Source organism: Malaya genurostris, chromosome 3 (genome assembly GCF_030247185.1).
Source record: "Malaya genurostris strain Urasoe2022 chromosome 3, Malgen_1.1, whole genome shotgun sequence".
In the NCBI taxonomy this organism is placed as follows: Eukaryota; Metazoa; Arthropoda; class Insecta; order Diptera; family Culicidae; genus Malaya; species Malaya genurostris.
The window spans coordinates 299,042,141-299,069,416 of NC_080572.1; the positions used below are offsets into that span (position 1 = coordinate 299,042,141).

At 38.1% G+C, this 27,276-nt stretch overlaps 1 protein-coding gene across 1 annotated transcript; it reads left to right on the top strand.

Moving 5' to 3' along the window:
- The first annotated feature begins 3,099 nt into the window (after nucleotides 1–3,099).
- LOC131434510 (protein kinase 4) lies at nucleotides 3,100–14,958 on the top strand. The gene is made up of 4 exons (XM_058601259.1): nucleotides 3,100–4,539; nucleotides 11,185–11,283; nucleotides 11,359–11,429; nucleotides 11,502–14,958. Exons 1-4 carry the CDS (start codon nucleotides 4,132–4,134, stop codon nucleotides 12,733–12,735), a joined length of 1,812 nt encoding a protein of 603 aa, XP_058457242.1. The 5' UTR covers nucleotides 3,100–4,131; the 3' UTR covers nucleotides 12,736–14,958.
- Nucleotides 14,959–27,276: the final 12,318 nt, after the last annotated feature.

Genomic DNA, 27,276 nt, shown 5'->3' on the forward strand with positions numbered 1-27,276 from the left:
CGAATTTCATGCAGGATACAGATTCAATACATATTGCCAAAACTATAGGTACATAATTGTGCCTACTTCTCATCCTCCAATGCAATACAAAATCGTACTCGTTTTTTACAATATTTACTTGCTTCTGGTCGGCCGCCACTTCATTTCGGGTGAAAACTACCAACACAATAAAAAATAGTCTAGATGAACATCGTTGAGTCAAATAAATGGTTACCTTCCAACATCGCGAAAAAGTTAAATATATTATCAACGTAATCCAATAATTTATTGTGACGATTCATTTCCAAATATTATGATGAAATCAGGCATCCCTACAAGCAGCTGATCGGTGTTGACAAACGAGGTGGAACCAACTAGTAAAAAAAATTTACAGAACACAAGGGATGTACCAATAGTAAATAGTTCGCGCAGTACAATATAGGTGGAACTAGTGCATCACGACAAATTAGTTTTATAAGAATTTACTCATACTGTCATGTCTGTTAGTCTTTGATTAAACTTGGTTTAATACCATTTTTCAAATGCCTGCAAATAACAAATGAAGTTTCCAAAATAAATGGTACTCGATCGCTATTCATTCTAGTATACGAGAAATCAACATTATACTGGTTTCTAATGTTTCTAACCTTACCCAATTTTGCACATTACTGATGATTTTCCATGTTTAATCGTAATTTACAGGGTCCGGCACTCGAAGTGTAACCAATTAAAAAGGCCATAAATTCAGTTTGGAAAATTACTTTTACTTAATTCAAAGTACAAAATGTGTAAAAATAATACAAAATTCAGAATCAATTCACTTTTTCTCGATATGACCACCTTTTGCCTTGACTTGATGACTTGAGAGAGCGAAGGAGTTGCTTCGTTTTGCCGAAAGCGGTCAATTTCCGAACATTGTATTTTCTGACGAGAAAATTTTTCCAATTGAGCAATTCGTAAACTCTCAAAACGATAGGGTTTACTTGACCGACCGTTCATACGAGAATTTGAGTCATCGATTGGCCACCAGGAGGCAGCACCCGCAACAGATAATGGTTTGGGCAGCTGTAACCGCAGATGGGCGCTCTCCAATCGTTTTCATCGAGCATGGCGTCAAGGTAAATGCGACATATTATCGGGAAAGTATTCTGGAAGTTGCTCTGAAGCCGTGGGCAGACAAACATTTCGGTGGCAGACCATGGACGTTTCCGCAGGACTCGGCACCGTCTCACAAAGCTCGAGTGAACCAAGAATGGCTGAAAAACAACGTTCCGAACTTCATCACGTCCACACAATGGCACTCGAATTCACCAGATGCGAATCCAATGGATTATTCTCTTTGGGCCATTTTGGAGAGCAAAGTCCGAACTAAAAGATACACCAGTCTCGAGGCGCTGAAAAAAGTTATTGTCCGCGAGTGGGCCAAAATACCTGCAAGTCACATTCGGCCAAACGAAGCAACTCCTTCGCTCTATCAAGTCATCAAGTCAAGGCAAAAGGTGGTCATATCGAGCAAAAGTGAATTGATTCTGAATTTTGTATTATTTTTACACATTTTGTACTTTGAATTAAGTAAAAGTAATTTTCCAAACTGAATTTATGGCCTTTTTAATTGGTTACACTTCGAGTGCCGGACCCTGTACACTAAAAAAAGTAATAGTAATCACTTTGAAATTGATTTTCTTCTACTCCGAGTGTACTTTTATTGCTGATATCTCGGTTGATTTTTCATTAGGGTGTATAAGCAAGTGACAGTTTCTCTTTGTTTACTTTCTCTTCTATTAATTACCAAGCGGTTTCCACGTTTATCACTGAACTCTTTGCATTAAATGATACCCGAAACTTTCGACTTTCAAACCGTGTAGTGAAATCATAAAAAATCTTTTTAATCATATCACAATAATCGAAAGAGAGAGTGATTAAAGAGAAACTGTCAATTGCTTATACGCCCTAATAAATAATCAACCGAGATATATATTTGTACAATTGAATAAATGATAAAAATGTTGCAAATCGCTACTACCGATATGAAAATTTTCGAAAGAATCCTCCTTTTCTTGGTTCCATTTTTCATTGGCAGATGTCACTAACGGTAATTCAGTTTCGCGGCAATGTGCCAATCCGGACCGAGATTAATTTTTCTTCCAAACCCAAACCCGACCCATACCCGATAAAAAAAATAAAAATCTACCCTACCCGACTCGAACCTCGAAAATATCTGGTAATGTCATCATTTAGCTATTGGGGTGCAGAGAATTTGCTGAATATAATTTAATCAATATAAGCTATGTTGTATAGTTTTATGATTTCAATGTTTAATTTTCGTTTTCGCCGACTTACACAGTCGCCATGAAAGAATTGCACGATTTTATTTAGCAATCCACAATTCAATTACCTGAAAACACAATCATTTTAATTATTATGCAAAAAAATACAAGTTCTTGTGAATTATTAACAGACGCATCAGCTAATGACAGTACATACATGCAGGATTTTTGTATGTACATGAAAGATTGACGAATATCAAATGAAGTCAAGAAAAAATAAGAAGGAAGAGCAAAAAAGCGATTTCGCCTGGGTAATTTTGACAGCAGCCGGAATGCAGCCAGATTTCTACCGGTTATCATAATTTCACACAAGAAGAAGACAGCATTTTGAATTATTCTCAGTTTCTTGCAAATGGATTTATATAAACTAGTAACCAATCGACATAAATTTTCTTGAGTTTATATTTGTTTCCCGATTACCTAGTATTGAGTGGCATCGTCCTTAGTTAGCAAAGTCTTTAGTTCAGAATCACTATTAATCAAACCGTTTTTGCATCTATTCGCCTGTGACATTGATGCAAACGAAACGATAGCTGGAAGTAAAACAGTTTAATCTATAAAATCGAGAATAAATTTTACCTGTTGACTTCCATGAAGCGAATTCGTTTTACGCACCTAACAAAACAAACCCCTCGTAAGACCACCTCTCAAAAAAATATCGTTCGTTTCGTTTTACCGTCAACGAGCAGAGCCACCTGCACGCGAAGGAAGAGAACTGCACTCGCACACCTGCGTGCAAGAGTGTTGGTGAATGTTTTCGCCTCTTTGACACAACACACTAGCATAAATTTTCAGCACCAGTCAGTGATCAGAAAATTCAAAGCAAACGAGTCGTCGTCATTTTGGTGCTTTCAGCAGTCAGTAATCTTTGCGGACGGGCTCGAAGAAACAAAAAAAAAGAGTAGAGAAAAAACGTAAATTTGTTTCCAAATTTTCACGCTAGTTTTTCCTCTAGTCGTTGATTCGCGAGTGATCGTTCCCAGTGTGTCCCCATTCGGTGTCGGTGTTTTCTTCATTCGGAAAAAAAATCGAGTTCCTCCTTCTTCGTCAATAGAATAAACAATGGCCCAGAAATAGATCCGGACTAATTATTTCTACCGTGAGCTTTTATGTTTTGTTCGGCTGGAATTGATTATCACGGAATTTCTATGTTTGCTTTATGTTGGTCATCCATGAATTAAATGCGTTTTATTGCAACTCTGGGCACAGTTTTCCTGTGACGTGTTTCGTGTATCTGGAAGTGAATCGGAAGAAAGAGAAACTTGTGGACTGTCTGGTCTGTTTACTGACGGGCGGAGACGTACGAAAAGTGTGCAGTGCTAATGAAGCTGGAAAAAATTGATGTTTGAAGTTTTCCCAAACTCATTGGTGCTAGACAGCTATTTTGGTGATTTTACCTTGTGTCAATCGAAAGTCCGGAGCGATCGCCTAAGGACAGTGAGAGGAGGCACGCGAAAAAAAACTAGACGATGCTCGCTTAAGGAAAACTTCGACAAAAGCAACAAAGGGGAAAGGAATAGAAGGGGCTGCAACAATCCAGTTTTGGTGTGTCAAATTCCTTTCCCTTGCTCATCGACGTCTTCGTCATACATTGTTCGGTGTCTGGTCGGGCGTGCTGCGCTTTTTGTTCGTTCCAATGACGGAATCACTGTTGTGATAAAAGGTGTGAATCATTTTCCGAGTGTGGAGGAAAAATCACTGTCGTACGATTGTTTATTTGAAGTTTTTCTTCACCATTCGATTACGGCAAAGTGACACAAAGTCAAAATCAAATTAATTTCCTAGCTCTCAGGAACCAAAACGGCAGGGGTCAGTTAGGATAGCTATGAATACACAAGAATTTCCTATTTCAATCCCTCGAAACTCGCCGAAGCATGAATTTCCTAACCATCAGCCGTCACAGCATTGCAACAGCAATAACAACAACAACAGCGCCGACTTATTCCACTATCAGCAGCAGCAGAACTATCCTCCCGGGAGTCCTGGCGAAGGACCACCGCAGTCACCCCAGCAGCAGGATTTAACCATCGATGGCATTCCGAACAATTTTACTCATCGAAGATCCCGCGCGTCACGAACATTCAAAAATCCTCCGCAGCCCCACATGTGCATCAAGGAAAAGACCATCGACGGCAAGGAAGTGTTTATCAACGTGCTCAGCTGGACCCGGATTGCCAATCCGGACAACCCAGATGCACCGATTCCGCTGTACGGTGGGATGAAGGTCGGCAAGGTAAGAAACGAGCAAAAAACCAATCATCTTACATCTAACAACAAAGACTAAACGGTTTCTTTTGTTGTCTGTCTGCCGTCAGCGATTGCAACAAAACGCACCGCGCACATGCTTTCTGTTGTTAATGAAAAAAAGTAATAAATCGCTGTTAGGCAAACCACGCCGCAACATGAGCAATAAAATAATGAGAAGCGATGGCAAAACTCCCGCACACGGGAGCTTTGTTGCGAGTAAACAATGTACAAAACTGTGAACCAGAGCAGCTGACCGAGTCTCGACTCAATACTTGTCGGTTGGTTAACTTACATAAAAGTTTCGACGGTCGTCATTTCTATGGTTAATGCACTGGAAATCAAGTCATACGATACCCACTTACTCGCATTATTTGCTGTATCTTCGCGTTCGGAGTTTGTACGACAGATTGTACAAGTTCGGCAACGGCAACTTTATTACTTCCTGAACATTTCTGATACAAATGAGTCCATCTAGGCTAGGCTGATCAAATTTCGAAACCGATACATCACTTCGATGAAAGTAAAACTTTTGAATTTATTGACCGCTCAACTCACAGCACAAAATATATTAGAGAAAACCGTTGAAAAACATATTGCAATACTATTGCTATTTACTTCACGGCCAGGTCGAATAAATTCAGTTCTGCGCGAGTAGCGATCACATCATGCCGACAGACTAGGAAGTTTTCAATGTTTTCCGTTTTGGCTACAACCACGTGTAGCTGTTGGACAATTTCCATCGTTCACCGCATTCGCATCGGTTAGCAGTTGGAGAAAACTGATTGGGATCGGCTGAGATGGACTGATTGGGATCGGCAAAATGCCAAAAACCACAGATACGACTATTGCTTCCGATTTTCCAAGCTGCCGAATGAAGGAACAAATAAATTTTATTATTTTCATTCGGTTTTGTCGCGTACGTATTGTTGGTTGATCACAGACCACACGTTTGGTTGTTGGCAATTAAAAATGATGGAAAACGACTAATTATAGTGTGTGTGTATCTTCTTTTTAATTTTATTCCATTTTGATTCTTCTTTTGAAAACATTTGAATTATCAAATTCGATCCTTTATAAGTTTAACAGAGCGTAATAATGCCTATCAACAATAGTGTTGTGAACACACGTAATAAAAACTGGTTACATTGCTAATACTGAAAAGTGAATGGCATTTCAACAGGTGATCGTTTCTAAGACAAATAAGACAATTATGATAAAATTCGAATGGTGTGACATGTTTTGAGAAAATGATATATTGCAAAAAAATACTATAGTGAGTACATTTAATACGGCATTTGACAGATACCCCTATTCTGTATTTCGATCGAATCGAAATATTTCGATCGAATGGGAAATTTTCCATACTGTATTTCAATCGAGTTCGAGTTTTTCCCACAAAAATGTAGAATGGTACTACACTATGTACTTACTCTGAAAACCAGCTTCTAAACCTTGAGACCTCGAGAACCGATTTCATTCGATTCTGTTCACTACGAACGCCAAATATCTGTGAGTGAGTAACAAGAAGGCGGTTGGGTAATGTCAGTCGTGACTGGAGGACGTGAGTACGAACCAAACCGACATGCTTCTTTCAAACTTCCGAATTTCTTTCGTATTAGTGGATTGATTGTGTGAATTTGGCAACTTTTACTACCTCGGTTCCAGAATTTTTTTGTCGTGAATACGACTTACTTTACTATGGGGCGCCTTTTCAAAATTTACCCTCTGAGAGAGTGATAAGTTTTTGATCGTGAATATCTCCTGTTGTATCTAATGAATCAACATAATTCTTGCTACATGCCATCGGAAATATGATCACAATTTTATGAGAAAATTTTCAGTTGTGTGACATATTCTCAAATAGTTCAAAATTAAACTTTTTCGAAATGTTTGGTATAAACAAGTATCAAAGAGGATAATTCATAAGGCGCGTTTGCCTTTCTCGTATTTTGAAAGCTCAGTGATCTGTAGAAGGATTTATATAATCTAACTACCAATAGAATCGAAAATTTTCAACTTGAACGTGTATTGCAACAACATTGAAGTTCTTCAATAGTACACTATTGAAAAACCTGTTTGATTTAACCCCTGAAAACACCAGCCAATCAGAACGCGAGATGTCTGAATCTATACAAGAGCATTCATATAAAAGTTGAGTGGTTCATTTTTCCTACCATTTGCTGAGCAACTGTTCCCGAAACAAGACACACGAGAGCAACATCGAGGACCTGTCGTCTCACTGTTTCCCGATCTGAATGCATGAGACACCGTCAGCACAATGACACCGAAAATCGGTAGAAAGGCAGCCAAAAAGTCCAGCAAGGCCCATTGCCGAAACAAGACACACACGAGAACCATCTCAGATCTCAATATTTCCTACCAAAAGATTCATCAAGATGGAAGTTAAATTAATTTGCACCGTCACTAACACATTCAATTACGAACGGCAAAGCGAAAGCGAAAGTGATGATTTTGAACACATCTTTATACTAGTATACAAATATGCCGTGCGAAACAGAGTTGAACAAATTGAACAAACGAAAGAGATGAACAAATTGTTAGAACAAATGTTTCCACTTGATTTGCGCATTCTACTTTCCAGACGTATCAGAACTGGCTAAACTTGAAGCAATCCTAAATATTTCTTTATCACAGTGATGTGGTCGTCCTGAAAAGGACAGGGTTTTCAACTCCTCATCGTTACGGATGGCCAGCTGCAGATGGCGAGGGATGATTTTCGTTTTCTTGTTGTCACGGGCAGCATTACCGGCCAATTCCAACACTTCGGCAGCCAAGTTCTCCATCACTGCTCCAGATAGACCGATGCACCGGCACCGACACGCTCTGCGTAGTTTCCCTTCCGGAGCAGACGATGGATTTTGCCAACTGGGAACTGCAGACCAGCACGGTTCGAGCGGGACTTTGCCTTGCCCTTTACTCTTCCTCCTGTGTGCGTGTTTCTGCGTAAAAATTCCACAATATGCTGTTAACAGCTCGACAGCCAATTCAGTATTACTGGCTGCTGCTACACTAACTCTCTCTTTTATATCGTTTCACTGTTTCCCGTTCTGCCTACAGGAAAAGAATTCTAACAAAGGGGCTGTCCATACACCGTTGCCAGTAGCAAGTATAAAATGAAATGTGATGTGAGAAATAGCGTCATTTAAGTTAAAGCAGCTACTCTGAACGTACGAGACACCGTCAGCTAGATGGCACCGAAAACCGGTAGAAAGGCAGAATTGTATCGTCACTAACACATTCAATTACGAACGGCAATGCGAAAGCGAATGTGATGATGTTGAACACATCTTTATACTAGTATGGGGTCGTGTGAAAATATGCCATGCGATACAGGGTTGCCATATATACAGGTTAATCTGTATTTTATTTATACATACATATATGTACAGATTAATCTGTATTATTATTATTATTATTATTATTATTATTATTATTATCATTATTATTACTATCATTATTATTATTAAAATAACTCTTGCATACCGAAGATCGTCGATACATTTCAGACCAGGCCATTGCAATTGTCTCGTACTGAAATTTTGAGAAGAATCAGATATCTTCGAACTTCATAGCTTCAATAAAAATAAACTACAGCAAATTAAAAAGGAATTATTTCAAGTTTGGAGTATATAGTTGTAGAATAGTAGCTGTTTAATGTAACTAATCGGTATTTTAATGTAGGTGTATCGCTTCAAATTCTATTAGTGAAAAAGAGGAAAGCTTGCACAGTTCATACAATCAATCAACTAACTGATATTCGGAAAAGTGATGGGAGTGTGCCAGTTTTTTCGTATTCACGACATCCAGTTATGTCTCTGACATTACCCACCAGCCTTTTTAACCTTATACTATACCAGACTAAAAAAGTATTGGAATACACTAGAGATGGTCAGTGCGCGTACAGTTCAAAAGAACTAGTTCTCCTCGAAGATTGAGTGAACTGGAGTTCTTTACTGAAGAATGATAGCTCTCTATTCTAATTCTTTCGGTACAACTATCAAGTTTTCAATAGTTCTTCGAAATGAACGGTTTTGCCCATTTCTAGAATACACTCCTAACTTGCATAAGTTTTAAGAAGGACTGATTTTCCAGACAGCCTTAAAAAACTGATTCAGTGGTGGTCTTGAAAAAGGTTGAATAGTTCGAAAAATAATTAGTTGATTTTAATTGTAAGACTTTTAATTTAATTCTTCATCATTAGGCTTTAAAATAACTGATGATATTTCTGGAAAACTACAAAACACCACCAATAATCGAATATGATGTGAAAGCTGCGCCTAAGAGCATTATTGAAAGAAAGCAAGAAGCTTAAATAAAATGTGTTGATTTTTCAAGAAAATTGTAAGAATTTTGATGTTTCATTCCTTAGTGAAATGCAAGATTAATTTACCGTTGGCTAGATATGTTTCTTGTTTTAATCCTATTGTTACTGGCGAAGTAAAAGATAAAATAAAGATGGAATACATTGGGCTGGATGGTTCTGTTAGTTCAGAATATGAACGTTCGGAAAAACTGTGGATGACTGAACTTTTAATCGTAGTTCCAAGCAGATACCCGAAAAATACTTATTTCTCAACTTTTTTGTTTGTTTTTTTTTTTGATATAAGATTTCAACTTGAATTAGAGAAGTATTTTAAAAAAACTGAACATAGGCTATTTGGGCCTGTTAAAAAAATACCGAGAATTTTTAGTCTAGCGCACCGGGAAATTGAAATCGCTAATTCACTTGCCACTCTGATCTTTCTAGAAACCACTATTTCACAGTGTACTTTTGCATTATTAACCTTTGGCTTCCCGAAAATGTTATTTTAAAGAACGAAAACCATTTTTCATTAAGGAGTGTATCGAAAAATAGTTAGCAATTAATTAATTGTGCATTAATTGTGCCCTTCGTGAAGAAAATCGACGACCGCAAACCACAGGTACAACACCTTCTGCCTAAACTTTTCCAACGCCACCGTGGTGTCAGCGTCGTCCATGTCCTGGTACACCGATTTCGTATGACATTGCGGTCCGGACAGCGCTCGAGAGTCTTCCTTGGCGTAGGTTTCGTCGTCGATCAGGATGCATCCGTCTTTATTCTGTAGAATCCGGTTATACAGTTTTCGCGCTCTTGTTTTGACCTGAACTTGCTGTACCAGGGACTTTTTCGGCACTTTCTGTTTCTTGTATGTTTTCAGGGAGTTCCGAACTTTGATCCGTTGAATCATCCCGACGCTGGTGTTGAACTGCTTGGTCAAATCCCGCGTCGACGCCGATGGGTTTTTCCTGATGTACTCAACCACTTTTAAGTCCCGTTTTCCTACCGGATCGGGGCGAATCCTTCATGGAAAGGGTCTTACCGAACTTCTCGATAATATTTTTGACACTGGTGTGGTGCACTTTCACCCGTTTATTAATTTAATTGTACGTGACACCACTTTCTGAGCACCAAGTGTGCAGAATTTTCTTTCGCGTTTCCGGATCAATTCGACTCATCATTGAAACGATAAACCGTACCGAAACCAATCGATTGCGCAGCTGTTATTGACATGTAAACAAACATGTCATCGCAAAACACGCTGCAAAAAATTAAGCAATTTCAGAGTAATAACTGTTTGAATGTTGCTAACTACTTATCGATACACTCCTTAAGTTAAACGTGTATAAAAAAAAGGATGTGTAAATGATATGTATCAGAGCTAATCGATGAAAACATCCGATTTCGGGAGGGGCCAGGGCCGGTTATCAATTTAAAGACGTTGAAACTAGGTTCGAAACTGGCTTCAAACAACCAGTTTGACAGCAGTTAGGGCAGAAAATGGGTTAGGTTTGGCATGAAGTGAAACCGACATTCGAGTGATTATAATCAACGTTGATTTTGCGGATAAATCGGCCACAATTTTTTTCAACGGTGATATTTGATAATTTAATATTTTCGCAACACTGGTATTATTACAAAATTACAAAAACTATGTTGCATGCAATTAGAATGGTTCCAAAGTCTTTTTTTACAATACCAATCATCCGTGTGTCAAGTTAGTGATTACTGATTTCCCGATTTGACAGGAATTTAGAGCGAATTCTAGACCCCATACCTACCCAAATGTTCAACTCCTCGACATCCTATTCCAAGAGAATGACTCGTTTGGAACCAAAAATATACCTACAACCTTGTTCCAACGTGCAACGTATTTAAACCATTCCCTTCACTTTTAATTTAGTTCAACAAATAGCAAACAAAGTCGAATTAGGAAATTGAAATACATTTTTATGCTACTAACGATCGGTTAGGAAGTAAACACTGCAGATGCTATAATCGACGATGATGCAAAAAAAAAACCACAGGCAGTTTCATCGGAGAGGCAAAACAAGATCCCCGATCCGGCAAGCCCACGTACGCGAAACTGTGCTCATATAATATGAAAAGTGAAACTTAATTTTGCTTGCAATAATTACCTTGATTTTGCTGTCTCTGATGTTGTTTTGTGGCTGGCTGTGGCTTACGAGCGGGGCACTGCCAAGTGAGCCTAGTCCACGTGCGTCTAGAGCAAACTTACGTTGCAGATACGATCCTACATTGTTAATGAGTGTTTTTTTTACTTTTGCTTTATTTTTTTCTCATCCATAGATTCCCCCCGGCAGTCCTCGTGCTCCACCGCTCGTGTACGCAGTGATGGCCAGTCCCGAGGTGCTCAAGAAAGCAGGGAGAAAGTGCCCGGATACTCCGGTAGGTGCATCGCATATCGCCCTTAAAATATATCACCATCTGATCTGAATAATATTTCGTCTCTTTCTCTTACAGGAACGAATGAATCTGGTCGATCTAATGTGCGAGTTTGTCGAAGCAATGAATCCTACCTTGCATTTATCACGGTAAGTAAAGTGATTCATTTTTTGGCTCTTGTTTTGTCTGTTCATTCAGTTTGTTTTTTTTTTTGTTTTCAGAAAACCGGAAATACTAAAGGATCGCGATCTCTCGGGTGAGCTGAAAGACGTCTGGAGTGCGGTGCAGGCTTGCCGCGACAAAGGACGAGTCGACAGTGGTCCGCCGGAAAATCTAGTCGTCTATACTGAATTTGGTCCAGACACCGCTCCCTCGTATGAGCACTCTCAACAGCAACAACAACAAAGACACCAACAGCAACCTCAGAACATCTATCATCAACAGGGTCAACAGCCACGCGACATTAACGAAGGATATCAAGTGCGTCTGCAGCAACTGCAGCCGAAATTTCCCATTTCACACGATCATCACAACGGAATGCAACTTCTGCAGAACAAGCATCAACAAAGTGCAATTACAAACAGTACCAGCATTGAATCGAACTCAGAGAAACCACAGACCACAGACGTAACCGATTGTTCAAGTAGCAGCGAGCAGCTCAATACCAATACCAATAACAACACCGGCAGCATAGACGAATTGACTAAGGAAACCGAAAGTCTGAGGCTCTCTCCTACCGGGGCCAGTGGCTCGAAATTGAACGGTCTTACACTGCCAACGGGAGGAAGCACGTCACCTCTGAAAGAAAATCCTCCGGCAGCTTCTCCTAGCACCAAGGAGTGCAACTCCGTGCCATCCGCTAGCATTCAGCAACAACAGCAAACTTCACCTACATCACCTACTTCGTTGAAAGCAACCCCAACTCCGGCACCAGCCATTAGTCCGACAAATCCGGTACCGGTTCCCGCTGCCCCAGCAACCCCCCAGAAAGAGTCGAAAAACTCATCCAGCCATAATTTCTTCCCAAAGTTCCGATCTTCCAAATCCTCTCACAGCGACAAGTCATCCTCATCGTCGTCGTCGTCCAGCACCAACGGTGACAAATCGACAGGTGACAAGGACAAAGACAAAGATACAACGAGTGAAACGGCACCGGATACGCCGGTGAAGACGAGCACCAAGAAAAGTGGCCTCAACTTTTTCCGGCGGAACAAATCTGACAGCAAGAAGGAACCTTCGACACCAACTAAACAACAGCAACAGCAGCAGCAACAACAGCAACAGCAACCACAACAGACAACTGTCGATAACAATAAACTAAATTTGCTAGTAGACGATAGTTTACTACATCATCACCATCATCATCACCACCATCATCACCATCACCACATGGTCGATGGTAGCAACGGGACGGGAGACATTATCGAGAACTCAACTACTATTGTGGCAAAGTGAATGGTTGGAACGGGCGTGAACATGTGATAGATTGTGCAGAAGAGATTCCCGGCGGATTGCTTGCTTCCGCATTTATATTTGTTCTTCTTTCTGTAAGTTCTGATTGCGGAGGTGAGTACTACATATGGTGGGTATTTGTAAGCGTTCGAAGCGGTTGTTGGAAAAAACGGATGGGGTCTTGGATAGGGGTTATAGTTGCTGCTGTGGCTAAAAAATTGAGACAACTTGTTGTGTAGATAATCGATTGGATTCCACTAGGCCAGAGACAAATGCGAGACGACCTCAAGTTCAGGACAGTAGCCTAAACCCGGAAAATACCCGGAATTGAATCGGCGCGAATTTTTATTTTCAACCGGTTTTTTTTTACACGCACCTAGAAATAAATACTTCTGTAGTACTCAGAAAGTTAGTAAAACAAATCATCTACAATTTAGTGAAATTTACAGGAAATAAGATCAAATAACTTTTTTTTTATTTTTTCTGCCCATATCTGGTTAAACAGTATCACAATAATTTACCTAGGATTTGAGTTTATGCAGTTTTGTTGGATTCTTAGTAGAATGCACCCAGGATCAAATATAATTGTTGGAACTCAGAATCTACGTAAATTATTCAGTTACTTTTTTACCAGTGCACTTTTTATCAACTTTCTGAGTACAACAGAAGTATTTATTTCTAGGTGCATCTATTTTAGCAAAGGTGAATTGTTATTGTGGGACCTTTTTTTCTCACTTAAATGAAACCCAGTCATCATTTTCTGGTAAAAATGTTGTGTAGGTTTAAATACTTATACTGATTTTTGAAAAAAAAATAACCTGGTAACTCTGCTATGGGGCTCCTTTTCAAAAATGTTGCAGTACAAGAATGGGTAGAACTCAACATCATCGTTTATGTATCCGGTTTACGAGAAAGGCGATCAAAGCGATATGAACAACTACCGCGGTATCAATTCTCTTAGCGCAATTCTTAAATTGTTCGAAAAAGTAATTCTCATTCTTGATGATACTCAACACGGGTTTATGCCGAAACGTTCAACGGCTACCAACCGCGTATCTTTTACATCTTACATAACAAGCGCTATGTCAGACGGATTGCAGACGGACGTTATCTATACAGATATTTCTTCCGCTTTCGATAAATATGATATTTCAATTGCAAAATTAAATCGACTCGGTTTTGGTGCAAACGTCATTCAATGGATACAATCATAACTCAGCAATCGACGTCTTACTATCAAAATTATTATGATTGTTGTATGATTGATTATCCGAAGAATTTGATGCAACGTCTGGAATTCCACAGGGCAGTCATCTTGGCCCTTTGATTTTCTTACTGTACTTCAATGATGTAAATCATTGTCTGGATGAACCACGAGTTTCTTTCGCTGATGACCTCAAGATTTATCCTACCATCCGCAGCTCAGAAGATGCGGCATTCCTTCAAAGGCAATTGAAAATCTTTGCGAGTTGGTTCAAAACCAATCATATGATAGTGAATCCCGAAAAGTGCTCACTCATTACGTCCACAAGGAAAAAGTTACCGTTCAAATTCGAATATTATCTTGAAGGATTCATGATTAGTAGATCGACATGCGTCAAAGGTATTGGTGTCTTTCTCGATGAGCAGCTATCGTTCAAACATCACATTAACTATATTGATGCGAAAGCTTCTCGCTGTTTGGGATTCATATTTAGAATGGCTAAGCACTTCAATAATATTTATTACCTGAAGACTCTATACTATACACTCGTTCGTTCTACTTTGGAATATTGCTCAGTAGTCTGGAATTGGTGATTGGTCTTGACACACTACAAGTACGACGAGAGCTGTTGCGTGCTTTGATGATAGCTGATATTTTGAATGATAGGATTGACTGCCCCGCTTTGCTCCGTGAGGTTAATACCAAAGTTCGTCCCCGTGCTCTCCGTAACAACGCCTTTCTTTGACTACCTCTACGTGGCCCCACTTTGGAATAAACGGTCCAGATCCAGCCTCAGTACTCAGTTCCAGATATAACATTCATTTCGAGATTCCAGATTCTGTTCGAGGTATTTGAAAGTGAGAGTTTTTTTTTTGCCTGTTCACGTCATCCAGTTATGTCACTGACATTATCCACCCAAGCTTTTCACGTAGAACTACGTCTTTGTTTTCTATACAGAGGTAAGGACGTTGCCTAAAAAACCTGATTTAGATTCACAATAAATATTTCATATATCTGCTTAATTCGCCTTGCTCCAATTCAGAATTGATTCACATTTCTTGAAAATTAAACTAATACACTGAAAATCATTTCTACCTATTTTTTTGAGGAGAAATCACTCATTGTCGAGCTCTTCTAAAGGGTGATTTTTTAAGAGCTTGAGAACTTTTTTAAACAATAAAACGCATAAAATTTGCAAAATCTCATCGGTTCTTTATTTTAAACGTTAGATTGGTACATGACATTTACTTTTTGAAGATAATTTCATTTAAATGTTGACCGCGGCTGCGTCTTAGGTGGTCCATTCGGAAAATCCGCTTTTTTATCGACAAATTTTGTTCAGCGATGAGGCTCATTTCTGGTTGAATGGCTACGTAAATAAGCAAAATTGCCGCATTTGGAGTGAAGAGCAACCAGAAGCCGTTCAAGAACTGCCCATGCATCTCGAAAAATGCACTGTTTGGTGTGGTTTGTACGCTGGTGGAATCATTGGACCGTATTTTTTCAAAGATGCTGTTGGACGCAACGTTACAGTGAATGGCGATCGCTATCGTTCGATGCTAACAAACTTTTTGTTGCCAAAAATGGAAGAACTGAACTTGGTAGACATGTGGTTTCAACAAGATGGCGCTACATGCCACACAGCTCGCGATTCTATGGCCATTTTGAGGGAAAACTTCGGAGAACAATTCATCTCAAGAAATGGACCGGTAAGTTGGCCACCAAGATCATGCGATTTGACGCCTTTAGACTATTTTTTGTGGGGCTACGTCAAGTCTAAAGTCTACAGAAATAAGCCAGTAACTATTCCAGCTTTGGAAGACAACATTTCCGAAGAAATTCGGGCTATTCCGGCCGAAATGCTCGAAAAAGTTGCCCAAAATTGGACTTTCCGAATGGACCACCTAAGACGCAGCCGCGGTCAACATTTAAATGAAATTATCTTCAAAAAGTAAATGTCATGTACCAATCTAACGTTTAAAATAAAGAACCGATGAGATTTTGCAAATTTTATGCGTTTTATTGTTTAAAAAAGTTCTCAAGCTCTTAAAAAATCACCCTTAATAAGCTACTCAAAATTAGGTCATTATCTACTCAAACTTCCAGTAGATCGGTAAAAATGGGTAGCGTGCTTTGTTATGCCATAACACTTGTACTAAACTTAAATTTGCCTCAATGTTGAGGTCATCACTTAAAATTTTACGGTAAGGTTAATCTGGATTGGCCCTTTTAAAACTATGAAATAATCAGTTGCACTGCCGATGAAACACACACACACACATAACAGCATTATGTTGACATATAAGCTGATTTTCAAAGAAGGGCGAATCTTACAAAAGTAAACAAATAGAGTTTCTCTCACCTACCAATAAATGCTTCAAAATCCTACAATTTTGCCTAAAAATTCGGATTCTACAAAACTCTCAAACTTAGTAATACAAAGAACTATAAAGGGCGAAACTGTCATTCCATTCGTTTACGTAAGTTTCGCCCTCCGTGTTCCATGCCAACGAACAGGGCGATACTTCAATTGCTAGTAAGGAAGGGCGAAACTATTTATTTTGTCGTGAATACGACTTACTTTACTATGGGGCGCCTTTTCAAAATTAGCCATATGGAAGAATGGGCAGAACTTAATCGTGAATATCTCGACTTGTATTAATGGTAGCAACATAATTCTTTCACCATTTCATCAAAAATATGATCAGGAATTCAGGATAATATTTTGAACAGTGTGCGATAACCACAAACAACTCAAAAATTAAGTTTTCTTAAAATTTGAAAACAACGCGGAAAATTCTTTACTTTCGCTTGGGTTTTTCGCGCAAGGACGACGATTTTGAGGTAGTCAGGCACATATCTTCAACTGAATGCGTATGAAAGGGGAACCGTGGTCGAAAATCGATCATTTCTTTTCGTGCGTTCGATGGAAGCAGACGTCGTGGGAGTGGAATCATCAACCAGCAGCGACGGAGAATGCACCTTCTGCGTGGTTACAACCTCAAACGCTCAGGTCGCATCTCTCATTCGCTTGCTGGCCATCAAGGCGAGAACCAGCAGCGACTGAAACTGGATTCTGAGTCTGTTATTGGATCTAAATTTAGGTCTTGAACTCAGGGTCCAGTTCTCTATTCCAGACTTCTATTCGGTTCTTCTTAAAACCATAATAATACTCCTAAAGAATTATGCGGAATTTACTTTACTGTACCTCTATACAACCCATTTTTGTCGTGAATACGACTTACTTTACTATGGGGTGCCTTTTCAAAATTTACCCTCTGAGAGAGTGATAAGTTTTTGATCGTGAATATCTATTGTTGTGTCTAATGAATCAACATAATTCTTGCGACATGTCGACATGGAAATATGATCACAATTTTATGATAAAATTTTCATTTTTGTGACATAGTCTCAAATAATTCAAAATTAAACATTTCTGAAATGTTTGGTATAAACGAGCATCAAAGAGGATAATTCATAAGGCGCGTTTGCCTTTCTCGTATTTTTAAAGCTCATAGCTAAGTGATCTGTGAAAGAATTTATATAATCTAACTACCAATAGAATCGAAATTTTTCAATTTAAACGTGTATAGCAAAAGCATTGAAGTATTTCAATAGTACACTATTAAAAAAATCTGTCTCATTTGCTCCATGTCAACACCAGCCAATCAGAACGCGTTCTAAGGAAGAGAACAAAATATCTGCTGCTGTACAACAAATCGTCCGGGAAAAATGTTCCGAAAAGTGGTGAATATCGCAGTGAGTTCCTAAATTTAGTCCTTGTGAATGATAGAAACGAGTCCCTTCAGCATATTGATAGTTTCTTTCAATAAAATATGCAAATCCGAAATGAAATAATCGACATTAAAATTCTGTATGCGGCTATTTTTATAGCCGTTAGGACCGCCCATTAGTGAAAAAGCTACAAACGAAATCAGGTAGAAACAAGCCTCTCAACGAAACTTGAATCAGTTTGGATTGTATCGCCACTGCGAGCAGATGTGTTTTGTGTCGTCTGCACGCTTTCGACAAGAGCGATTACGTCACAGCTGCCAGTCATTAGCATTGGGAAAAAAAAACAACGATGGAGAGCATTGCACAATATCAGCCGTTCTAATGGCTCTAAAAGTTTTCTAAAGAACTATTAGGATTTGTTGTTCGCAAATCGTAGGGAAATATCCTCAGTTTACTACAATTCAAGAACAGTTTGCTTAGATTTGTGCACTTTTCGCTGTGTGAAACTCACAGTAATCGAGATCAAGTGAAGCCTTCTTTGTTTTTGCGAAAAATGTTCCAGAGTTTAATGTCGTAGAGAATTACGCAATTTGACTTTTCTGAATGCTAGAAACGAGTCCCTTCAGCATATTGATAGTTTCTTTCAATAAATTATGCAAATCCGAAATGAAATAATCAACATTAAAATTCTGAATGCGGCTATTTTTATAGCCGTTAGGACCGCCCATTAGTGAAAAAGCTACAAACGAAATCACATAAAAGGAAATCTCCTAACAAAAATTGAATCAGTTTGGATTCTATCGCCCCTATGAGCAGATGTGTTTTGTGTCGTCTGCACAGCTAGTTTCGCTTTCGACAAGAGCGAATTCGTCACAGCTGTCAGTCATTAGCATTGGGAAAAAAACAACGGTGGAGAGCATTGCACAATATCAGCCGTTCTAATGGCTCTAAAAGTTTTCTAAAGAACTATTAGGATTTGTTGTTTGCAAATCGTAGGGAAATATCCTCAGTTTACTGCAAATCAAGAACAGTTTGCTTAGATTTGTGCACTTTTCGCTGTGTGAAATTCACAGTAATCGAGATCAAGTGAAGCTTTCTTTGTTTTTGCGAAAAAAGTGAAAAAGGGGAATGCGTGCATAATTCATACAATTGATGTTCGGAAGTGTTAAGGAACATGTCAGTTGTTTTCGTATTCACGACACCCAGTTATGTCTCTGACATTACCCACTCGCCTTTTCTTTATTTTAGATGGTTTCCGAACCTTTTACTACTGGAAATAGTAAATAGGACGATAAAATTACCCGCAGATTTGTCTTAGTCGCAGCCGATTTCTTGAAAAATGTGCAAGGGCGTAATTTCATAATTCATACAGGAAGTGAACAAATCGAAAAAGGGCGAAACTCTTTTTATGTTGATTTATTCAGTAGATATAGAAAGAAAGTAGTAAAATTTGCATGCCTTTCAAAGATTAACCAGCAGTTCATTGACTAATCAAAAATTAATCTGAGAATATACGATAATTCCACCCATCTGACACCGGTATGTGAGCACCAGCCATTTGAAAGTATACCGATTACGTTGAGCCCCTCGCGTTTCGAGCCCCAAACACTGCGATGTTTTGATACTCATCGCGACTCTCAAATTGTGAAAATTATCTCCACTTGATGTCCCAAAACACTGCCTGCTGTATTTTAGGTAAACCGACAAGTTATTGTGAGAGAGTCGACCCAAAATTCACTAATTTTCGTGCACTAAAGAAGGTAAAACGCGTAAAACAAATGTATTGCTGTTTGTTTGTTTACTTGCAATCAGCTGATTTTGAAGTTCCGATTTTGATCTCATCAAGATGGCGTCGTGACAGAGGGCCGGATAATTCCTAAATAGGATTTGAAGTTGGAAAATTCCTCGATGTTTTTGTCCATCTACTGTCAATGTCAGATTCGCCCTTCTTCGGAAAACAGCTGAAATGAGATTGGTTTGCATTCATCAGGAAATGCCAGTAGCAAAAACGATTCAGACGATTGATCACCTTCGGTCGATGCCAAGATTAATTTATTTGAACCGGATATTATCCACGTACCAGACGTCAAAATGTTCCGTGACGTTGACGTTATGTGTCTTCATTAGAATCACTTTTGTCATTTTCGCTTGAGAAAACTTGAACTGACCCGCACTTAGCAACGAAGGTTTGAGCAAACGTGGTATACAAACCAGGTTCGAAGCTGACTCGATTTTCAGTTCGAAACTAGCTTCGGTCGGTTTGACATCAGTTAGGGTTGAAACTGGGTTAGGTATGGCATCAAGAGAAAACGATATTACAATTAATGTTGTTCCGTAACCGTTCCAAGCCGGTAATAGTTGACTGATGCCAAGTGTAAATCGCTCTTACATATTGTTTTGTTTGCATCACGAAATATATTGTCCTACAATTTTTCACTAGGGTTGTCGTTCTGTTTTCACCGGTCATAGAAAACTCAATGCCGTACACGCTCTTTGAACATAACTGAACATGGTTTGAATTGCGATTACTCAAATTCATAAACTGAAACAATATGTCAAAATTTGAGTATGAGTATGGATTTAAATCAACCAGTTGGATAAAAAATAAGTCTTGTAATCAATATTCAGCATGAAATATTCATTGCGTATGGCTATGGCTTGTTGAGAGCTGTAAAAAACACATGTCCTCATTGCAGCAAAACCTTTATTCAAATAGTTAAGAGCCATCATCATCTGTTGGCGAAAACTGAATATTTAATCTTCAGCTCTATCTAGTCCAGTGAAGGTAGTGGCTTGCTATGAATTATGGGGTTAGAAAATCTCTTATCGAGAGAACGAGAAACAGTGGTATAGGTGATCATTTTTCGCTCTCTTCCAATCTCGTGCAAGGACAGCCATTCCAGAGAAATAACAAGGCTCACGTTTCCTCAAAAGCGACATATAGTTCATAAAGCAGATGTATTCATGAATATCACCTGCCGTGAAGTATTCACTGCGCCGTTCATCCAAACCCTGTGCTCCTAAAATTCTTCTAAAACTGCTAGGGAAAACTCAACGAAATTGGGTATTCATCAGAGCGTTTGAGAGTAGCTTTTTTTGCTCATCAAAATGATCCCGATCTATAATGTTGTTTAGGACAGGGTACAAAGATTTGACACAGACTGATTTTTGGTTCGAACACAGATTTTTGAAAAAAAGCTGGCATCCTTGGAACCGACATGCATTCCGTACGGTACGATAATGCTGTACAGACACCGGCAACACTGGTTGTCAGTAATACCATTCAGTTTCTGAATACTGGATCTGGATTCAGGAATTGAATTTTGGATTGGATTCTGGAACTGAGCTCTTATTCTGAACTTTATTTCAGAGTTTGGTTCCAGATTACAGATTCAGAGATTAAAATTATGACTCTGGAATCGATTCATAGTTCCGAATTCTTGACAAGATTCTGGAACTGGAATCAATTATTTAATTTATGCTCGGAATTTGAATCCAGAATTCTGATAAAGATTTCAACTTCAGAATTCTGGAAAAATATTCATGACATGAATTTTAGCTCTGGATTCTGGAGCTAAATATTAGATCTGAACTCCGAACCTGGATTTTGAAGCTGATTTCTGAACCAGAGTTTAATTCTTGAATTCATTTTCAGAATACATTTCCCGAATTCCGAGCATGCATGCTAGAGCTAAATTCGGAATTTGGATCCTATAACTAGATTTTGTAACTGCATTCAGTTCGTTTATACACGCTGTTCTGATCAATAAATGAAAACGGTATTAGTGTCGGTAGGATCGTAGTTCTAGCCATGCAATGATCCTGTACGCTATAAATCGGCTGCGAAGTCTGTAGAAACAGAAAAGCCAAATTCCACAAAAGGAATGTAACGCCAAGACCGTTACAGTTCCGGAAGCGAAGCGAAGTTGTAAAATACACACAATCAACTAACACGAACGATTATTTATATTCGGGAAATGCGAGTTTTATTCGCATTTCGACGTAGGTCTACGTCTTTACTATACTCACCTGGGTGCATTTTCAAAATTTCACAACACGAGAGTGTACCGGAAGTACTCCAGATTTGATTTCTCAGTAACTTTTTCCATGTTTGATCATTTTCTTTAATTCTTTCACGAAACTAGGGATGTCGTAATATCATCATTCAGCTGCTGGTTGTTTGCATTCGAGTATAAATCCCCGAAAAGTGAACGACATCGGAACAAAAATTCAATTAATCGGTCCTTCCAAATTCAATAAAATAAATCCAACATTCATCTGCAATACCGGACAGTGTTTAATATCGGAGAAAACTGTATAATTACTGCTTGTAAAACCAACTCAAAAAACCTGAAAGAATTAATGTCCAAATCGGGTTCAATAACTGACTGTACAATAAGTTCATTTAAGCAGTTTCACTTGCAGTTTTCCCTTTAAAAAAATTTCTGCTGTGGCTAAGTGCGCTTTTCCAATCGCACAATCATTGCGGTTATAGTTGGGAAATACATAAATACAAGAACAATGTTTGCTACTTGGGTAGCAAACCAATAGCAAGTAGCTTCAACCTCAAAATTATGTATGTTGCTATTTTTGTAGCCATTAGGACAAATGTGCAAACGAAATCACGTAAAACCCTTAAAAAAAATGGGTGGATAATGTCAGAGACATAACTGGATGACGTAAATACGGATGAAACTAACAAGTTTCTTCACCCTCCTGAATATCTAAAATCTTTCTCATAAGTTGATATATTGAGTGAATTGTACAAGGTTCTAACACACAAATTAATGAGACAGTGTAAAAACTGGAGATGTGCGAAACAACTCATACCGGTGAGCAGCTCCGAACCGATCAGCTCACTAAAGTGAATCGATTCAATGTATCAGCTTATCAGCTCTTTAGATCGAACTGAAGGCTTGTTTTGAGCGCCGTTTTTCTTACAACGTTTTTCTTTCATATGCATAATCGAAATCATCGATGCACAAAGAACAATGCTATGCAAACCAACCAGTGGCGTACCGAGGTTCCGTAAGAATTAATCTACTGATACTTAAAAATAAACTGTGCTGGCTTTTTTAAAACTATAAGCTTGAGTTTCATACTACCGAAAATTTGATCATTAACTGCTGATCATATTTTCGATCGAATGGAGCAAAACTTATGTAGTTGGATTAAATTCTATCCATTATTGTACCGGGTAAATTTTGAAAATGCGCCCCATAGTAAAGTAAATCGTGTTCATGACAAAATTGCTTCAGTCTTGACTTAATCTGCACTGTGGGCAGTTCTACTGCAGGAAGGATGGAAAAGTGAACGAATGATTTTGACCTTTTGATTCATTATGTTCATTGTTTGCACCCTTGCTTTCGCTTCAAATAAGTGCAAAAAATAAATTTAAGTATGAACACAACGGAGCGAAAATCCCAATCGACATTCCTGAGGGCCATAAATGAGAATGCCATAATCAGCAATTACGGTCAAATCATTTAGCTCTTGGCCATTTTCAATGTTTTCAATCAGAATAAGTGTACATACAACTTCCAATGGCCCTTCAGTATGGGTGCCGCGATTTGCACTCGGTGCGGTACGTTAGTGCTGTAGGGAAGGGCATAATAATCAACTGTGTTGAAAGTCGGAGTAATGGTAACCTTCGGTTATTTTCAGAATGGAAAGCATTTTACAAAGAACTAATGAGATTTGAAAAAAAATTTACCAAAATAAATGTACATGTTTAAAGTGATCTGCCCCTTATCGACAGCAGTCCCACGTCAATCTCGCGGTTATGTCTCTGGCATTACCTACCACAAGTTTTTTTTTATGTTTGAATCTATTCGTTAAATGTAGATTGTGAGATTATAGCAAACCAGCAACTGTAACCCAAAAGACCCAACCGAATTCGGAATGAATGAGACAATTAGAGTTTATTTCATACACTAGAATTACAGAAAAGCCCAATGAACTTATACATCAAATAAAACGAAACGTTTATACTGTCGTATACAAAAAAAAAAGAAAACACTGCAACATATTGTGAAGATTTTAAAAGAAGCATTTTATAGCCCAGAAATTTGTGATTTTTTTCAAACTGATGCTATTCATTTTTGGACTAATGCAACTCCTCGACTATTGCTGACTTGATTGCTGACGGGTCAAATCAATTTGTGCAAAGAAAAAAAAACGGAAACTCTGTTAAACTCGGTGATAAACTCCCTTACAACTACTAACAAGAAACTTAATTGTATGACAAGCTGCCATGTTTTTTTCTTTCCTGTGTGAGCGTGAAATGCAAAGCTGCTCAAAAAAAAATAATTAAAACACATACACGTGCAAACGTGTGTTATTTATCGCCAAGTTACATTTCGCGTGAGGGGGGTGAGGGGGCACAACCCCCTACCCCTTCTCCGCTAGTGGATGTAGTATTACTGTATTTAAAGCTAGACACAATTGCGTATTAGAATTCAGTAAGGGACGGCTAGAATGTGGAGTTTTTAGGAAGAGACAAAAAAAATGCTACCTAGAAAACTCGGAGTTTACTATTTTAGATGATTGCTAGTTGAAGCCACTCCTCCCTATTAAAGTATTAGTGAGAACATATGAAAACAGAAAAAAAGTATGTAGACTTACCTGTTACGCTATGTGAATCACTGCCTGATTTCCATTACCCATAAATTGAAAAAAGTCAAGCAAATTAAGTGAAAACAATTGTAATTCATTCGTTTTGTAGGTGATCTTTTCTTTTTTTGTTTGTTTGTTTGTTACTGATCAGTATTGTGTTGTAAATCAAACTCTGTCGAATGATCCGAAAGGACTTACCAACTAACATCACTAACTGTTAGATTATGAACCAGTGAGACATTTTCCTACTACTACTACTACTACTACTGATCAATGATAATGATGAAGATGTGATGTCAAATCTTGCAACGCAACACCAAACGAAGTCACTGCTTTCACTTCGACAGGGTGCGACAGATTAGGTGCGAATTCCATGACGACTTACGACGAATCATTAACTACTTCATATTATCGCTTAGTTTTAAATAAGATAGGATAGTCTTGAACGTTGAAATAAGTCTTACAGAGTCGTGTCTTGTTACTTTTTGAGTGATTGATTCTGTGTTTGAGCAGCAGCAGCGGTGCAGAACCAGAAGCAGTTCTGAACGTTTTACGAATTTTAGCACGCGTAATATATAATCTTTATAACAACATATTATGGGGAAGGCAGCAACGTGCAACAAAACGGTGAAAGTATCGGCATATTGTTGATGAGTTTTTTTTTCTGTGGAAAAAAAATGGCTAAACAGATTAGATGAATTTACTGTACAATATTTATTCCAACCGATAGAGGGCTGAAAAAAAAACTTAATAAAATTACACTTTATCCTTCTTGTTCGTCGGCAGTAAAAAAAAACAATACATAAACGTATTCTACAAGTATTATTACAAGATTCGGCGCATTCTAGCGGCTCCCTGCTACCATCGCTCTTGTAGATTGCAAGCAGCAGACCCCCCAAATTGGTTCGTATAGTTTTTCTTTTTAATTCACTACGTGTAAGTTATATTTCATGCCCGCGATGTAATTTAGTCACACCGTGCACCTAAATGTTCATTTGAATTACCAGTATTTCGCGCGAAATGGTGATAAATTATCTCAATTACAGAAGAAGAACGAAGAAAATACAAGAAAAAAAAACGAATGTCTATTTTCTGCATCACGCGTGGTGCGTTGAATTCATCATATTTATTCTATTCCATAAATAATTTTAATGAATTTAAACAAATCATAATTGTAGTGGACCCCCTGTGAAGGCAAAAAAAGAAATGCTGAGAAGCTTAGCAGCTAGAACAGAACAGAGAAAATAAGTGAGTAAATAAACAAAATTTTATAATGTAACTGAAAATGATCCATGATATGATATCACTTCCTATGGGGCCGCAGCGTCGTTTCGGCTCAAGCTCTCAAGAACAAGTCGTCTGAACTTCTGTGCTATCGATAAATAAGCATCATACATAACGCTTGTATAATTTTTTGCCAAAAAAAAACAGTACATTTGGCGTAAAAATCAAGAAAACACAGTACATTTTACAGTACGCATTTTTCTAACTTGATCAGCATCCTACGAAGAAAACAGATTGAAAAAATGACATGCGAATGCAACTATGTAATCAAAAACCACGAAAAAGCCACCACAGAGACGGGACTCGAACACGTAGTTAGCTCCTGTCCGGGTAAATCGTTTTGCCAATTAAACTATCCTGCATGTGAAACACACGAAGAAACAGTTTAACTGAACAAAAGAACCGATCATGTTCAGCTGTATTCGGACGCCACGACGTTCATTTGTTGTCATTTCTCCTCTATAACAACCTAGCCAGTTGTTTCAGCCCTCGATTAGTCTGTTTTTTCGTGTGTTACACATGCAGGGTAGCTTAATTAGCTAAACCATTTCCACGGATAAGAGCTAGCTACGGGTTCGAGTCTCGTCTCTACGGTAGTGTTTTTTTTTTTGCGATTTTCATAACACAATTGTATTCGCATATCTTTTGTCAAATCTGTTTTTCTCGTTAGATACTGATTTGAGTTTTACATTTCTACAGTTCGTGCTCGCATCTCATCCGACACAGTCGAAAATTTTTTACGGTCGAGACAACAGAAACAAAGCCAATACAGTGCAGTGAACAAAAGAGTGTACGAAATGGGCAAATACGGTTTAACAAAGCCTGAAACTTGGCCTACAAGTCCAAATTCAATTTGTATGAATTTCAAGCGCTGCAAAGTTAGACCAGCAGCAACCGAAATTGAAATCTTGCTTAAGGAACGAATGCATCTAAACGTTAATGATGTAAGTGAGATTCAATTCAACATAGCGTCTAATGGTGTGTACATTATGTTCAAACGTGAAAGAGATGCAATTGCTTTTGCTTCGGTTAATAACGGGGTGCACAGTGTTGATCATGATAATCTATATATCTATCTTCTATATATATATATATATATATATATATATATATATATATATATATATATATATATATATATATATATATATATATATATATATATATATATATATATATATATATATATATATATATATATATATATATATATATATATATATATATATATATATATATATATATATATATATATATATATATATATATATATATATATATATATATATATATATATATATATATATATATACATATATATATATATATATATATATATATATATATATATATATATATATATATATATATATATATATATATATATATATAAGTTAACAGCCAGCGTTTCCCAAGAACGTCACCAATAGCAGACGATCGAGATTCCCACAGAATGAAGACCGCAGCATCAACAACAATCGTCGCCCCAGCATCAGTCACGTACACGGTAAACAAATCTTGTATCGCGTTACCGGCGCTAGGGAATAGTAAATCGACAGGGTTCTCACGATCGGCAGCTAGCTAGGTTAGGCTTAGAGTAAAGTTAGAACAAAAATAAAGTTTAGTTTCAGTTTAACCTTAGAAGTGAAAAGTGTTCTCTCTTTTTAAAAACCCCTTTGCGAGGGTAGATATTTTAAATGGCGCAG

Excerpts from the sequence above, each read along its gene's own strand:
- LOC131434510 (XM_058601259.1), top strand. The coding sequence starts at position 4,132 with ATGAATACACAAGAATTTCCTATTTCAATCCCTCGAAACTCGCCGAAG. Across the intron at positions 4,540-11,184 it reads GTGGGATGAAGGTCGGCAAG|ATTCCCCCCGGCAGTCCTCG; the intron begins GTAAGAAACGAG and ends TCTCATCCATAG. Across the intron at positions 11,430-11,501 it reads CCTACCTTGCATTTATCACG|AAAACCGGAAATACTAAAGG; the intron begins GTAAGTAAAGTG and ends TTTTGTTTTCAG.